Source organism: Alosa alosa, chromosome 12 (assembly GCF_017589495.1).
Source record: "Alosa alosa isolate M-15738 ecotype Scorff River chromosome 12, AALO_Geno_1.1, whole genome shotgun sequence".
In the NCBI taxonomy this organism is placed as follows: Eukaryota; Metazoa; Chordata; class Actinopteri; order Clupeiformes; family Clupeidae; genus Alosa; species Alosa alosa.
The window spans coordinates 20417989-20436553 of record NC_063200.1 but is presented as its reverse complement, the minus strand read 5'-3'; the positions used below and the strand labels follow the sequence as shown (position 1 = coordinate 20436553).

The 18565-nt window shown below is 44.1% G+C and overlaps 1 protein-coding gene across 4 annotated transcripts in view; it reads right to left on the bottom strand.

Moving 5' to 3' along the window:
* sh2d3ca (SH2 domain containing 3Ca) overlaps positions 1-18565 on the bottom strand; it is a 73519-nt gene that overhangs the window by 45372 nt on the left and 9582 nt on the right. For 2 of the 4 annotated variants that reach the window (XM_048259117.1, XM_048259118.1), the window contains exon 3: positions 3704-3743. In XM_048259117.1, coding sequence (XP_048115074.1) covers positions 3704-3743 — 40 coding nt within the window. Of the gene's footprint in view, positions 1-3703; positions 3744-12145; positions 12493-13555; positions 13710-18565 lie in introns of those variants that run through there. The other 2 variants (XM_048259119.1, XM_048259122.1) reach the window with 2 other exon arrangements.

Here is an 18565-nt window from a genome sequence, read left to right as displayed (position 1 = left end):
GTGTGTGTGTGTCCTTGTGGGTGCTGTGGGACTGCAGCTGAGTTGACTGGCGGGACTCTTTGGTTGTGAGGCGTGACGCTAACGTGATTAGGTGTAATAGTCAGCACCACTGTAGGTTCCACACTCTCCCTGCTGCTCCAAACAACCACAGTGAGTGAGAGAGTGTGAGTGTGTGTGTGTGTGTGTGTGTGTGTGTGTGTGTGTGTGTGTGTGTGTGTCTGTGTGTGTGTGTGTGTGTGTGTGTGTGTGTGTGTGTGAGACACAGAGTGTTGATGAGAGAAAATGAACATTAATGAAAGACAGAAGAGAGACAGTCATCCGATAGACATCTTTAGCCAGATGAACACAAATAGAGGGAAAAGAAAATGTGTGTGTGTGTGTGTGTGTGTGTGTGTGTGTGTTTGTGGGTTTGTGTGTGTGTGTGTGTGTTTGTGTGCGTGTGTTTGTGTGCGTGTGTGCATGTGTGTGTGTGTGTGTGTTTGTGTGCGTGTGTGTGTATATGTGTGTACTGTATGCGTATACACATGTGTGTGTGTGTGTGTGTGTGTGTGTGTGTGTGTCTGTGTGTGTGTGTCTGTGTGTGTGTGTGTGTGTGTGTGTGTGTGTGTGTGTGTGTGTGTGTGTGTGTTTGCATGCATATACACATGTGTGTGTTTGGGATATGGGGGTCCACCCCCACCACACTTTCTTCCTCTGGTACCAGCTGTGGCCCCCTCCCTCTCCATCTATCTCCATCTCTCCCTCCATCCCTCCCTCCATCCATCCGTCTTACTCTGTGTGACGTCTGTCAGAGATGCTGCCAGGATCTACAGTCTCTTCTGAGCCAGACAGACCATAATTACCTCCAGCTCCACCTGCTCCACCCAACACCACCCCCACCCCCACACTCTAAACACACACATGCACACACACACAACCTTCTCTGAATCTCGTCCTCACTCTTTCTTTCTCCTCATCCCTCCATCATTCTTTATATCTGTCTGCGTCCCTCTTTACATGTTCAAGTGATCTCTCACTCCAAGAGGCCATCCTTCTCTCTTCGTATCTACATCTCTCTCTCTCTCTCTCTCTCTCTCTTTTCTCTCTCTCTTCTCTGTCCATCCCCACAGTATCACCTCTCTACATCTCCCCCATCTTAGTCTTTGCTCATTTTGTCCCCATTTCAACCCCCCATCCCCCCCTCCATCCTCCCACACCCTCACACAACACAGCCAGCTCCAAATAGGTCAGATGTGACCTAAGAGGACTTCTCAACATGCACACACACACACACACACACACACACACAGAGAGAGATAGAGAGACACACACACACACACACACACACACACACACACACACACGCAACACACACACACCCACACACCCTTGTCTCTGGACTTTTCACCGAGGCCACCCTCCACAGGCATCCTCTAGCTGTAACAGTGAACATTCAGGCCAAGTTCTCATTTAAACATAAGTGGCATTAATGTTTCAGAAGGAGGAAGAGACGGAAAGAGAGAGAGAGGGAGAAAGAGAGAGAGAAGGAGGGAAAGAGAGAAAGAGAGAGAAGGTGAAAAACAAGTAGGCAAATGAGGGGTAGAAGAGGGGTAGATGAAAGAGAGAGCAAGAATAAAGGAGAAAGAACAGAGTAAAGAAGAGGAGAGAGGGAAAGAAAAAAGCTAAGATGGAGAGACAACATCGGAGAGACAGAGAGAAGAGAGTGAAAAGGGACAGAAAGAAAGAGGGGGAGAGAGAAAAAGAAGAGAGTAAATAAACATAAACAAGGCCGCAAAAGACGTAAAGAGGATGAAGTAAGAGAGAGAGGGAATAGAGTGAGGAAAGTGAATGAGAGGAAAGAGAGATGGAATAGAGTGAGGAGAGTGAAAGAGAGGAAAGAGAGAGGGAATAGAATGAGGAGAATGAAAAATAGGAAAGAGAGAAGGGAATAGAGTGTGAAAAGTGAAAAAGAGGAAAGAGAGAGGGAATAAAATGAGGAGAATAAAAAAGAAGAAATAGAGATGGAATAGAGGGTGGGGGGGCACAAGGTGGAAAAAAAGAGAGAGAGAGGAGACAGTGAGAGTAAATGAGGATAGAGAGATGTAGGTGGACAAGGAGGACAAGATGAGGTGAGACAGAGTTAAGAAGAGTGAGTGGGGGCGTTTAGATGTGTTGTGGATGTGCATGTGTGTGTGTGTGTGTGTGTGTGTGTGTGTGTGTTTTGTGTGTGTGTGTGGGGGTGAAGAAGTGTATGTGGGGGTGTTTAGTTGGTGTGGAAGTGCGTGTGTGTCTGTATGTGTGTGTGTTTGTGTGTATGTGTGTGTGTGTGTGTGTGTGTGGGGGGTGGTATAAGTGGGGGGGGGCGTTTAGAGGGTGCGCAAGAGTGTGTGTGGGTGTTGAGAGGGAGCAGGAGTGAGAGAATGAGAGACATGAGAGCTCACAGCCTAAGAGTGAGCTCACCACACCAAACAGCCTCTAAGAAGAATTAGACCCTACAGACATTATCCCCTCTCAAATCAAATCCCCCTTCTGTGTGTTTATTAGGATTTGTTTACGTGTGTTTAACTCTATTTAACTGTGTGTTGTGAGTTAAATGAACCAGGGTCATGCCCGGCAATATAACCACGCCTCATAACCACAGTGCTGTGTGAGCAAAACATGTTTGCAGCGCCATCTAGTGGCCATCTGTGAGACCTACTTCATAAAACAGGGAAGTGAGATGTATGCGACCTCCCTAATGAACTCTGATGATCATGGCAAATCAGATTTGTTGCAGGGATGGGAGATGAGCCAATGCACTGATGATGATGATCTGCCTGAGTAGCTGCTAAATAAACTATCACTTAACCTTCTCACTTCTTGTGCACTTTTGGCTATTAGCGCAAGGTGACAAAAATTGCAAGTTGACAAGGAGTTGGACTTAATTACACTAACACAGACACATGCACACATATGAGCACGGGGGCACGCACACACACACACACACACACACACACACACAGACACACACACCCACCCACACACACACACACACACACACACACACACAGATGCACACACACACACACACACACACACACACACACACACACACACACACACACACACACACACACACACACACACACACACACACACACACACAAAGATGCAGGTCTCATTACTAATTTGTAAATGTCAAGTAGGAGTCACGTGTGGGTCTGAAAGCCTTATCAACCAGTTGCTGATTTCCAAATATCATGGGATAGCATCTTCCAGATGTTATAATGATATGAATTTGATCTTTTAATGAGAAACAATAGAAAGAGTTCAAAAAAAGAATAACAGCGAAGTTAAAGAGAGAGATGAATTCAGCCAGAAAACACAAGGATTATGCACTTTTGTACTTCTAGTGTGTTTTATTTGATGGATTTGTGCCCTGATATGCTGCTGACTTATTTTGTAGTCTATTGTGGTGCTGATACTGACTTTCATTATCAACAATGTGTGTGTATGCTTGTAAATGTGTGTACCTGCTTAAAATGTGTATACATGTGCCTTTAAATGTGTGTAGGCACTTTACAAAGCAATATGGAAAAAACAAACTCTCAATAACAAACTGATATGAGAGTAGCAGGCCTTCAGGCATTTCAGGCTTTTCTCCCCATCAATATATAATATCAAATAGCATTTGGGAGTGTAGGTAAACAAATAGAAATGATGGACAGCAAGTAAAGTGACTCACCTGCACATACTCTCCTGGGTTGCCTGAAGGGTCCATTTGGCTGGAGAAAGAGAGAGAGAGAGAGAGAGAGAGAGAGAAGAGAGAGAGAAGAGAGAGAGAGAGAGAGAGAGAGAGAGAGAGAGAGAGAGAGGGATTTTATTTAAATATTTTGAGTTTTATTTCGTATTCTCTTTTTTCCTTCAAAACAGACATATTGTATGTTTGTATTATTATATTAAAACAGTGTTTCTTAACTGGTCTGGCCTTGGGACCCTCAATTTCCCATGGTCATTATGTAGCGACCCATATTTTAGCGCTTAAGCCAAGTGATGCGGTGAACTACGAGATAGCGTAGGATGTGCAAAATGCAGAGCATGTTGATTTTAGGCACATTTGCGAAGTCCTCAACTCCTGTGTCGCTATGTCGTTTAAGTGTTGAAGGTTTCTTGCTCTCATGTGCCAGCAATTCACTGCACTAGGGTTTCAGACCCTTGTTGTCCTCAACATAAGTAAATTCATACTTCAAATATTCAGGGTCGTTTTGTCATATCAAAATGATGACTAATATGACCTGTCACATAGACATTGTCGATGTCCACAGCAACAACTGGAATACGCATAATGTTTATCAACATTAAGGTCCGCTATTAGATATGATAGTATTATTTGTAGCCTATTTTATTTTTTTAACCACAAGCTCTGTGACACCACCCAGAACGGTTCCTCGACCCACTTTTGGGTCACGACCCACCAGTTAAGAATTACTGTATTAAAATACTGTATGTTTGCTTTGGCAGCACTGCTTCAATGAGTAATGTCAATAAAGCTCTTTTGAATTGAAAAATGGAATTGAGAAAGACAGAGAGAAAGAGAGGTTTAACGTACACTTATTACTGTAGACTACTGTTTACATTTCTTACCCAATTTAACCAATAAAACACATGTTCAAACAACAAAATGCCAATCAACCATCTAATACTTACACCATCCCATTCAAATCAAGGAAGGTTTTAAAACACCTCCTTGCTTTTCTCCATTAGAAAGAGGGAGAGATAGAGAGACAGAGAGAGACATAAAGAGAAAGTGACAGAGAAAGAAACAAATAAAGAGAGAGATGTTGTCACGTGTATATCTGCTTTAAGTCCACTAAGTCCACTTTCAGCCACAGGAAGTGAGGAGACCAGGTGTGTGCTAAACAGGAAGCTGGGTCTCCTAGGATTATCCTATCTTAGGATTTCACTTCCTGCATCCTTCCTTCTAAAACTTCAGCCATATAATGCTCTTCTGAGTCAACTGCTCTGATTCAACCCTCTCTGGCATTACCCTCTTATGCATGTTTGTTTAATAGATTTAGAGAAGACATGGAGTATATACTGTAGTTTGTAGCTCACACTTTGCAGCTGAGCTAGCTACAAGATAATGGGGTTGAATTCTAGGGAGCACGGAATCTTAATTAATGATTAATTAATGAATAACTATTATGAGTACTTTGAGTGACTTAATGAGTAAATAAATTAATTGTAAAATAAAGGGGTCCATCTGTGAGCTAGATGATCAGCCGCACGTCATCATACTCACATTTACTCACACTTAACTCTTTCACCAATTCTGTCTTTCTCTACACACACACACAAACACACACATAGGCACATGCATACATGCACACACACACATACACACACGCATGCACACACACGCACCCCAGACACACTTCCAGTGCCTTGCTAATATACGTTTAACAGTGACAAGATGGAGACATTTTAAATGCTTCACCCTGATAAATTATAGATGAAGCCATCGCCTGTCAGTGGCGTGCGTGCCGACATGAGGCCTCATGGTCACCTTATCCCTTCTGCCCCGTGGTTGTATTTATGGCCCGGCTGGCACAAGGTGCCACTTCCCATCTCTATGTCTGTGACGTCGCGGGCAAGCAAAGCCGCACCCACCCACCCCCTGTGCAAGCCTCGGCCGTCCTCTCATTCAAGATGACACATGACGGTGATATGTGTCCAAACATTTCAGCAGCCGGACATGAAACACACACACTCCTGTCAGAGGGTTGTGTTCAACTCAAGCAGGGACAGACTGAGGCTGGGAGGCAGGTGCCATGCACACTTACACACAAAACTGACGCACGCAAAACAAAACCCACGTAGACTTGTACTTTGCCTGATATAACACAGGCTATAACACATATATCGCACATACACATGCACAAATACACATGCACTATCAGCACAATCATGCACAGTCTTTTGGCTATCACAATCTTTCACTTTCACAACATGATTCTGACAGAGATACTGTGTGCGTGTGTGTGCATACGTGTGTGTGTGTGTGTGTGTGTGTGTACAGTCTCTCGCTCTCTATCTCTCTCTCTCCGTATCTTTCACTTCCACAACACAATTTTGACAGTGATACTGTGTGTGTGTGTGTGTGTGTGTGTGTACAGTCTCTCTCTCACTCTCTATCCCTCCATCTCTCTCTCTATCCCTCTCTCTATTCTCTTCCCCCCCTCTTCCCCTTTCTCTTATCCATTCCCTCAGATGTAAAGCCATGGCAGGGCTCCATCCTGCCTGCCTGCCTGCATGCCTGTGTTCTGGGGGCCTTGAGGCCATGTTCAGAGACCCAGAGCGGTCGCCCGCACGCCAGGCGGATCAGTGAGGTCGGCCCCAGCCCACCAGAGCTCACAGGCCCCCGGGCAGCAGGGCCATATTACACCCACCGGCTCGGCTGCACACACGGATCAAACGATCAAACAGCCAGGGCTCACTGAGCAGAGCAGAGCAGAGTAGAGGAGGAGAGGAGAGGAGGAGAGGAGAGGAGGAGAGCAGAGGAGAGGAGAGGAGGAGAGCAGAGGAGAGGAGAGGAGGAGAGGAGAGGAGAGAAGGAGAAGAGGAGAGGAGAGGAGGAGAAGAGAGGAGAGGGAGAATGAGGGGGAGGTCTTGTGATGCATGGGAGCTGTTAGCACACATGCTCACAGCAGGGATAGATCAAACACACCCGAGATTACACACACACACACACACACACACACACACACACACACACACACACACACACACACACACATTACTGTAACACACTACACTCCACACCCTGCTTCCCTATGGTACAAAGATTAAATTCAGTTAAGTAGAACCACAAAGCTGAAGGAGTAAATAGAGTTGTAACATCTGTGTGTGTGTGTGTGTGTGTGTGTGTGTGTGTGTGTGTGTGTGTGGTACAGAGGGAATACTATGAGAGGTGCCTCTCAGTTTTGTCTCAGAAGGCTGAACATTAAACACCACCCAACAGCGGGGAAATGGCACTGATGGAGGAGGCTATATAATACATGGCTTGCACTGACCCTAATGTTGAAATAACAGGCAGTGTGTGTGTGTGTGTGTGTGTGTGTGTGTGTGTGTGTGTGTGTGTGTGTGTGTGTGTCTGTCTGTGTGTGTGTGTGTGGGTATGCGTGTCTCTCTGTGTGTGTGTGTGTGTGTGTGTGTGTGTGTGTGTCTGTGTGTTTGTGTGTGTGTGTGTGTGTGTGAGAGAGAGAGAGAGACAGAGAGAGAGAGACAGAGAGCGTAAGACTGAGAAAGAGAGAGAGAAAGAGAGAGAAAGAGAGATTCCATTCTGTCTGTTATTCCTCTGCCTGGGAAGGCCCTGCAGTAGTGATTGCTCCCACCTGGACTGGAGCATGTATGACTATCTAAGGGGTACGCAGCCATGTTAACATAAAGCCTTCTCCAGCTCTCACATTCTCCAGTTCATAAATCTGATGATCTAAAGCACTGGAGGTAGGGGGGAGGGCATGGAGGAACATTTCTGGCCTGGCATCCATCTATGGTGATGAGATTAAGGTATCAGGGGAAAAGTGGATAGGAAATAATGTGCTGTCAGTCTGGGTGGTAGTCCAAGATGGGAGCGCAATTTATCTTTTTATGGAGAAAGGAGAGAATTAAGCGGAAATTGCTCAGAAATAGTGAAATTCCAACTGACAATTTCAAAACATTTTCAAACTGAATGATTGTCAGACACAAAGTTGAGATAATGGATGAATTATCACTGTAAAGATTATATTATCACTCCTTAAAAGTAATTTGTAACATTCAAAAACACTATGGACAATATTGCTCCAATAAAAGGTACCGGTGACCACTATCTATTCCCATCAATTTGTTCACTGTTCAGTGTCCTCCTTTACTTTCAAATTTCAACGAAGACATACACACACACACACACACACACACAAACACACAGATTTTTCTACTTTAACTTTTTACTTTAGCTTTCCTCTTGAAGATCTACTGTGTGCAAGCTCTCTCACCCTCCTCTCTGATGTTGCATGACCTTTCAGGCCAAGAGGTCAAGGATGAGCTCACAGAGTAACCGTGACTTCAGAAAGCGCTGGCATCACAGATGCGCTTCCATGGAGACTATTGTTTAAGGACGGTCGTTGTCCGGGAGACGAGTGTTTGAAGACACCCAGAACAAAGGCAGGAAAAAGCCTTGACTCCTCTTGGCTTCCTGAGAGTTCATCTTATGTCCCTAATCAACCTTAACACACACGCGCACACCACACACACACATTCTCACACACACACTTCTTCCGCTGTTCATAAGACTTGTTTACCATTACTCTTTGAATGGACCTACTTGACTCCATCCCCCATGTCTATGTATGTGCTCTTTCTCACAGATCTACACATACAGGCACACACACACACACACTTCCTTAGGGACCTACTAGTACAAGGGAAGCCAGTGTTACTTTGAGTGTGAGCAGTCAGCAGACCTCACACAGTCACACACACTTTTATGGCCCAAATGGATTCACCCCACCATGATGGCTGACATGTTAGAGAGGAATCAGACAACAGAGCACGGTATCCACTGGCAACATTCAATGTGTGTGAAAATATTCTCTGACTCTGACTCATCTTGTGAGAGCTAAACCCACCACATCATGGTGCTCGATGGTCTTCAATGTGTGTGTTTCTGTGTGTGTGTGTGTGTGTGTGTGTGTGTTTGCATGTGTGTGTGTGTGTGTTTGCATGTGTGTGTGTGTGTGTGTGTGTGTGTGTGTCTGTCCAAATCCGTCTCTTCAGACATTCTCTCTAGAGACAGAAAGCGTGAGAACGCAGCCATCACGTCTTTTCTCTCTGTGTGTCTGACAACCAACCGCCAGCCACCACTGAAGATGTTGGCCAGTCGTCCAGCCAGCCAAACTTCCCTTCCTGACCGCCCGCAGTCAGCCGGAGCGATGGCATCTCTCTTGGGCATCCTCTAAGAGGGCTTTTCCTTTGGCAGGCACACACACACACACACACACACACACACACACACACACACACACAGAGCGGATGCGGTTATTCTGGAGTGGAGCGAAGGGAAGCCAATGAGGAGATGAATGGACCGGCAGCAGCACCTATTCAAACACTTTTGGCCCTGGCTGCTGGTTTCCAAGGAGCCGTTGGTAAAAGAAAAACAAAATAAAGCGTGTGTATGTGTGTGCGCGCACAAGTAATACACACACACATATAAACACACACTGCCTCTCCATCTCTCCTTCACACACATACACACACACACACACACACAACTGTTTCAGACTATTTCAACTCTTTCTCCCTCGCATACACAAACATCAAATGCAGTCCCACTCAATGTATTACACACACACACACACACACACACACACACACACACACACACACACTCACACACTCACATTCTCTAATACACATTTACTCACAGTCTCACTAAAACACACAGAAATACACACTTCAATTCCCTTCTCTTTCCTCTGCTGACTAATGGCTCACTGTGTATGTGTGTATAAGTGTGTGTGGGTGTGTGTGTGGGGGGTTGAGTGTGTGTGTGTGTGTGTGTGTGTGTGTGTGTGTATGTGTGTTTGTGTAAGAGAGAGGGGGGCAGATCCCACACTGATCTCACACAGATCACACATCACACACACTGATAAGACACAATCAGTAAAATGCTGTCCAGTTACTGTATCAAACCTCCATAATAACCTCACATCACCTCACCTCCCTACTACCCAACACCTGCTGCCCAAACACTCTCTTTTTTGTCTCTTGTTCTTTTATTTTTCTGTGTGTATGTGTGTGTGTGTGTGTGTGTGTGTGTGTGTGTTGGTGAGACAAGGATGTCCATAATGAAAGCAGTGTATGATATTGATAAATATTATGAACACATTAAAATAAACATTACATGATGTACATAAACATACATCCTCCTTCCCTCTCACTCTACCCCTCACCCCCCACACCCACCCTAATAACCCTGATCTGACCCAGCCGCCACCCGTCTGCAGTCTCCCTGCATGTCATAAGTCAGACTGGTCCTTCTCACGGTCCGGGGAGCCCCCACTGTGCCAAAACCATCACCCACCCCCCCCCTAATCCTGTCTTCGGCCCCTTCGTCTAAACCCCCGTCCAGTAGCCCTGAGGACAACAGAGGGGAAACATGAGAGGGGGCAGTAAATCAGCACGCTATCGTTGGTGGGGAATGTACTACATGGACATTATACACACACACACGCACACACACACACACACACACACTATCATAAACACACACGCATGCATAACCACACTCTCTCTCTCTCTCTCTCACACACACACACACACACACATGTTCACACACAAACACTAACACACATGCACACCCATGAACAACCGCACACTCATACACAAAAAGCCCCCACACTCTACCCCTCAATCACACACACACACACACACACGCACGCACACACGCACGCACGCGCACACACACACACACACACACACACACACAGAGTAATTACACACAGTGACACACATACGTACATACATACATACATACAGATAGATACACAACCACACAGACACAAACGCACAACTGCACACTCATCTACACACACACACACCCTCATGTACACACATTATGCACATACTTACTCAGTGCACACTCAATCACACTCAGTCATGCATAAACGCAAACAAACAAAAACACACCATACATCAAGAATGCCTTTTGTGATGTGGGAAAGTTTCAGCAAGGCGATGACATACAGAGATCTGTAACCAATGGAATAGGCCTACTACAAAAACATACACATACATATAACAGTTCACCCAAAGCATAATGCAAACAAGTGCAAACAAACACACACAGACACACACACACACACACACACAATTTTAAATTGTACGACATGACTGCAAAGACAAAAAAACACACAGTAGGGCTACTAGCCTCGCTCAATCCTGCGGTCCCTACGCGCCTGCAGGTGTACGTCCATACGCACTGTGCGTACCATCAGGCTACTCAACAAGAGAAGAATTCCTGTGTGTGTGTTTTGGCCCACCATACCTTCCCAACTATGGACAGTATCCCATTAGCTGCATGCCATCAGGCTACAATTTACAATTTTCTATTGAAGTTAGTGAACACGTTATCAAAATTAAGGCGCACACATTTTGTTTGAGCAGGAGAGAGAATACGCACGGAGGCACGCAACTAGGCTACTTGTTTTCTTTTACTCGGCTATCTATATTATCAGCACACAATGTTGAGATAATTCACTAACTCAATACTCATCATGGATATCACAAGTTTAAACAACGAAAACAGAAAGAATGGATGCAGCAAAGCTAGGAGTTATTCCAGATGGACAAGAACAAGGTACTGTAGGCAATTGCTTGTCAGAACGTTAGACTGCATTAGACAGACGTCACGGTAAGCTAGAACAAAACTAAAGGTAACTTTAGCCTGTATAGGGCTGTATCAAGTTGTCCAAATGAATAGGTCATTGAAGACGTTGTTGTATTATTGCATGTGAATGTTGCTATATTATGTAAACCGGGAAACGGACAAATATTGTCCACGCGTGATTTTTTTTTGCCGGGGGGGATGGTGTACGCGTACCATAGCATTAATTCCTGCAGGCGCCCCTGTCCCTAACTCCCTGTATACTCTCACTCTATTTCCAGCTGTTCTTGGATCAGTTTTCCCCAAACCCTTCACACAGGGAAGCATCAAAAGCAAAACCTAAAACCTGACTCCAATCCAACGCCTCTGAAGTACCATGTATCATGTCTGATTCACCAGCCTTTGTTACACTCAAGTCACGTTGGCATCCTAATTACTTGACTGAAAAGTTAATTTAACTTGCAGTAGGTTGACGACTATAGGCTACGGTCTGAGGAAGTGGAAAATTGCATAGGATATTACAATAGTCTTTGAAACGCTTCTTCATGTCGAACGAGTAACTTTATTTCAGTCTTAATTAACAATTAAAATTCCACTCTCTGAGATTAAAACGGTTCATTCATGTTGCCCGCGGGCATGTTTAAAGGTGATTGGAGTTTCGAGTTAAATAGACGGCACCGTGATATGCTAGCGATTAATCATTAGCTCACAAAGTATTGCTAAGTAATTACTTCCCGGCGCGATGTAGGCTACTGATCTCACCTTAAACCCATGCCCCGCGCAGACTTCTCCAACACCGGCTTCTCTTCTCTTGTCTATTCTCCAACTTCACAGACTCTCCAACTTCACTCTGAACAGTATAACAAGTGCTGAACGGGTTTTAGAGGACACAGCTCTGTGATTAACTTAACGGAGAGAGCCGAAGTGGTTTCTTTGTTCGAAGAACAAGTTGAGTGAGTGAGTAACCGTTACGCACAGTTCTTCTGTGCCAGCTTGTTCTATTCCAGCTGCGTCCGTTGCCGCGGGGGGTTTAATTGAGAGGTGAGGTCAGAACGCGTTGGTCATCGTGTCTCTTCAGACAGGCTGGGTTACTTCCAGCGTCTCTGTTCGCTACCCATTCAAGGTGGAGACTTGAGCCAAGGATGATGTCAGCCCTGACTCAAATGCGCTCCTCTACACGAACATTGTTGCTCCCGAAAACATTCCTTTGCTTCTGCTGACCATGAATCATGTCGCTCCTCAAGTACGTGGTATGCATATTTGAAGCGACCTTATCAAGCTATGTCTTCTCAAATAAATATTCTCAGAACTCTCTGACAAAAAAATTAGACAACAATGTCGTCTAACAACATGCAGTCATCCACACATACAGTACAAGTAAAGTAAGTTTATGTGAGCTTATGTGTTTAGAATGCTTATGGAGAAAATTAAACTAATTGTGCATTGCGACACTTAAAACAAAATGTGGTAAGTGAACTTGTTCAAAGACCAAAGTCCCACATAAATAAGAACCCTTATCATGTCATAAAGATAATCCTTTGTGCTATAAATTATAGCTGTATTGGAAGCATGTCCAAATGCACTGATCTGTGTGTAATCCTATGGGACAGTGGAATTGTTTTGGGTTTGATTCGTCCTTTCAGAGGGACTCAAAGCTCATACTGTGTGACCGAGGTGAAGTGAGCGAGCCAAGCTGGGCCCATGCCGAGTCCCGTGGGCCCTTACAGTTTAATTAGTTCATAGCACCGTGCTGGAACAAACTGTATGTTCGGCCCATTCCAGCTGTGTGCCCGCTTGTCACCACCTTTCACCCCATTAGAGATCATGCCGCTGTGCTGCATGAGGCGCCGGCTAATGCCCTTGATATGGAACTTCTGGCGTTAGCCAGGCTAGGAACTTCCCTCTATATGCACCTCCTATAGTGGCCTTTGTATGCTATAACTGTACAACAAGGCGATTTCAGGGATTAAACCCATTATACACACTGGTACACTCGCACACTTGTACATACACTTACACCTGTGAAGTGCACCACTTCTATGGGAGGTGTCAGTTTTATGCTGCTGTGTAGTGTAGGGGTATAGATAACAAGATGTCTCAAAGCTGTAACCTACATAAGTACAAATTAAATGCGTCAACTGTACGTTTTTAACTGCAAAAGCAAGACTTTACCGGTATCCAGGAGCAGCACATATTTGTATTCCAGTGTTTCCCATACGTTGAGTAATCTGTGGCGGGGCGCCACGAAATTAAAACCGGCCGCCACACATTAATGTTCTATGTTGTACTATTTTAATTAAGGATAAGATAAAATCCTTTCGTTGAGCCGCGCTTTTTACGCACGCAGCCTTTCCTTGCCCAGCCCTGCTCTCTCTCCACTGCGAAGCTGCCCTCTTCTGCATGTGCATTTATTTGGTGCATTTATGGCACCTAGGAATGTCAAGGACCGCCCTGTGATTACTTTGTTATTCCCACGGCAAGTGTTCATGTGCTTTGCCGTCGGAATGTGTGACAAACACGGATGCCACAGCAAAGGTTTTTTAAAGGTTAAAACATACTCTCACTAATCCTAAATAAACAACTGTATTTGCTTAAAATATAGTGTAAGACGCTTATGAAAGAAAGATATGCAGCTTTCAAGTGACAAAAACGCAAATTCCCAAGTTCACATTAAAACTGTTGGACATGAATGGCCACATGGTACAAACGAACTACAACGTGACGACAAAAGTGATGACGAGCCCCTACCTAGGCAACTCTGTTAGCAAAATCTAGCCCCAGTTTCCAACCTCTGACTCACACATTACGTGACATAAATTATGTGGAATGATGACGTTTTCACTGGGAAAAAGGTTTTTCCAATGCCCATGAACGCTAGGATAGTCCAGGCAAAGTAATAGCGTGGCTCCGCTCTCCTACGTACTTCCGCTCAATTTTCATTTCCCTTCAGTACATCGTCTGGGTCTGCGGTATATTCGCGGGTTTTCTCCTGCAAAAATCTGCAGGTCCAATCAGCAAACAGAGGGAGTAGCTGAGAACGATGACATTGAGGTCGTTTACAGTATGTCTGGCTAGTTTGAGCCAGACGTACGTCACAACCAAATATTAGCCCCATTGGGGGTGTATTGTAGCCCGGTTGAAACCAGACCCTTCTCAGTCGAAACTGAGAGTGGTTCTGGGGAAGATTAATTCACAGCCCATTTCCAAACGGCGTTCCCAAATGGACGCCGATCAAAATGCAAACGCAATAGGAGAGGCCAAAAACCAATCAGAGCAACGAAAGAGACAGAGTGACGGAAACACACAATTTGCAACACTGTCTGGTTGTACATCGTTCACGTTCAAACGAGCATTTTGTTTCATTCGTCCTTTCTGGCTGACCGGGACATATAAAGCAGGAATGGGGGATGAGAGACTGAAACGTTCAAAGCAATTATGCCGGAATTGTTTCAGGTGCAAACACTGAAGTGTAGCTTAATGCAGATAGTGGTCTGTAAATCATTTTCTTTCCATTAAAACACTCGATGTTGCAATGTTTAGGCTACTTCATTTTTTGAGCATTCGAGTTATGCTCACATAGCACACCAATTCAAAAGTATGTGTTTTCTGACGACTACGTGTCCAGCTACTGTAGGCCTATAAATAAACAGAATATCAAACCGTTTTCAGTAGCCTACCACTGTTGCAGATATCACACAGGTATCCCTTACATGTTTGTACAATGTTGCATATTCCAACATAAGGAAGCAGTTGCGAAACTTCTACAGTAACTTAGCCCTGGAAGCAAATGTAATTTGCTGCCGCTAGGGTGCGTCTAGATTTCTAGGCTAACAGTAACTCCCTGTCTTAAACCAACGTGATAGCAGCTTCAAACAAGCGGCAGCAGCCATCGTTGATGTTTTTTTTGTTTTTTTTAAAACCCGGCTTCTTCAACAGGGTGCTCTATCGTCATCGTGTAAAGCCCGCCTCAAGGACTTTTAGTATGTTGTTCTGGACACCTCATAGAAATGGTCTAAGATGCAAAAAAATTATTGTACAATTAGTCTGTCGTAAAACGCTACTTGCCTGCCTGGACTATTAACAAAACATTAACGATTGTTGAAGGATTGTTGTTGCCACATAGAAGCATTGCATGGAAGATGGCGGGCTAAATTGCTATTAAATCCATTTAGCATCGTGACCATGCTGCACAAATATGTTAAAAACTGCTGCATTGGTCTTATCACAACATAGTGCATTGAGGAGACTAAACTAAGTTAAGTTATGCAATCAAGTCGTATCTCAAAGCTAACGTTAGAATACGAGTTTAGCATGCTTACAGCTGCTTGTCAATTTCGAGGTTACTCATGCAGGGCTCATTTTACTGACTCTGACACTGAATGTTTGTACCCTGGAAATCCAGAATTCTCGCGAGAGCACAATGGAATTACTTTTACCCCTTGCATTCCGGGGAACCAATCAAATCAGCGTATCTGACATATGCGGGCCAGAGGCGAGCTAAACTGATGACGACAGCGCTGCAACGTTGGAGGTCAGTAAACATTGGTCGTAGTGTTATCCAATTGTGTCGAAGTCTGGAATCATTCAGGGTAAACATTGGTCTAATGTTATCCAATTGCATGCAGTTAGATTTTCAAATGCATGCTTGGTGCTGCCCCTCGAGTTGGGCCATTACGTTGCTGAAACACTTTTCTAGATTACCAGGGTCTGGATTTTCCAGGCTAGAATGTTTGCAAAATCCCGATGCAAATGGAAAAGTGTTTTCCAAGACTCAAAAGTGCTTGTCCCAAGAAGAAGTATGAACCTTATTGCATCCATACATCAGCAGTCTTTTAACTGTGTTAAAATTGCAAGGGTTCCCTCACGAACGTCTTAAAGTGACAAGCACTCAATTAGACCTATGCACTACCAAGACAATCCCCCCCCCCACACACACACACCACAAGTGTAGGCCTACCACTTCTGTGAGATATGCCATTTTTTCTGCGTGATTCACTAGAGATGCATAAAGAACAAAGCGTCCGAGGCATTTTTTCTGTCGGTCAGGTCTTTGAATGCACCACCACCTGTCTTGTGCGCCTATTACTTCACAGAGGTGAAGTTTTATGGTGCTCATAAAGAATGCAAGGGTGCAAGTATGAGTAATAGCCTCTCTTCAGCAGTTCACCATGACATTCTTTATTAGTTCTGGTGTTGCATCTGAGGCACCAGAGACTCCTGCTGTGTTCTGTAACTGAGAATGCTGCATTTTCTACTGCTTGTAACCGAAGGGTTGGCGGTTCGATCCCTGACCAGTGGGAACGACTGAAGTGCCCTTGAGCAAGGCACCTAACCCCTCACTTCTCCCTGAGCGCCGCTGTAGCAAGGCAGCTCACTGCTCCAGGGTTAGTGTGTGCTTCACCTCACTGTGTGTTCACTGTGTGCTCTGTGTGTTCACTAATGCACGGATGGGATAAATACAGAGACCTAATTCCTTATATACGCAAGTATACTTGGCCTAGAAACCTGATTTACATGATTTACATTTACATTTTTATTCCTCATGTAAATCTGTATACATACAAGCAGGCTGTGACAAAGGCCTTCTTCAAGGAAGTTAAGTGATGGATAATGTATAGTCAGGAATAATGTATAATTGGTCACTGTAGAAAGACAAATCCTGACAGGGTGAACAGGACACTGACACACAGCGCAGGGGTCCTACATTGTCCTGAAGGGATTAATAAAAAATAGGAATTTAAAGTTTCAGGTGTTACATGACGATGTATTTACCCTCTGATCCAGTTACAGTTCTGGTTCTGTGAACTGATTACGTGCAGAATGTTATGAAATGTGAATCAGTCACACAAAATGTGTGTGACTGAATGTTGCCAATAGCAGCAGACATTATTTTTATCTGTCGGACATCCAAACGTTATGATAGCTCCACACAAAGGTCCTTTCTGTGGAGCTGTATAAATGATGATGACTGCATCTACTGCATCTTCTTGCATATTCCACAAGTCCTTTTTAACTTATAAGGACCTGGAAACAGCCTTTATCTCCTCACGGCTGGATTATTTTTAAATTCCCCTATGCGTGGGGCTGATGCATTTCACTCTAGCAAGACTGCCACTTGTTTAGAATGCAGCTTTTGCCAGCCTTTTAACTGGAACAAAGAAACGAGAGCACACCACCCCTGTTCTGGGTAAATCGGCTAAAACCAATGGTTAAGCTCCACAGTATAATCTTTTTATATTATTTAATTTTTAAAGATTTTTTTTTATTATTATTCACTATGAAATTTAACTATTGTATTGTTTTTTATTTGTATGTCACTTTGGAAATCCCAAATCCCATAACCATAACCATAATCTATCTGTCAAGTCCATATTTCACTTAGGTCATCCTCCCAAAAACGACTGTTTGTCCCCCTGACCCAGGACCCACTCCCCTGGTCCCCACTCTGTTGCCGTCCCTCTGGAATAGTCTTCCATCCCATATTAAATCCTTCACCACTGACAGTTTTAAGTATACATAATGTAGAACATCAGATACCAGCTGGATGCTAAGTGTTGAGTGAGTCTTAACCCAAAAGACCTTGACATAGCGAAGTTCTGAATCTTACTTGGCTCCAGTGGTTAAAATGATCTAATTTGGCCCAAAATAGTCTAATAGTCTAGAATAAAATAAAAATAGCAGCTGTTCCATTTTTTTTTTTCAGTAACAGCACAATTAAATACAAGGCACCAGTAAATAACGGTTCAAACATACACAGTACTTACATAAACCAGAATAAAGATAACTGTCATAGTTGTGTATTTGCAAAGTATCAATGTGTAAAAAAAATCATAAAGAGTGTATCATGAATATGACTGAGGTATCACTGAAGTATCAATGAAGATGTTTTTGTGTTCGTTCCCATGATGTTTTTGTTGGTAAATTGGCAAGGTTGTTGATTGGCCACTACGGGAAATCCCCTACCTATAGCACTGGGAAAGTTTATATCTGAAATCTAAAATTGGCTCTTTAGAAAGGTTACTCCTCCACAAAACAAAGTGTAGAAGGCCCAGTTTAGGCCCAGTTTTTGAGAGCTCAGAAAATGTGTGAGTATCAAGTTTTACGTTTTTGTTAAATCTGTATTAAACAGAAACACACTTCTGCACACACATACACATGCACACAGAATAGGTTTTAGTCTGA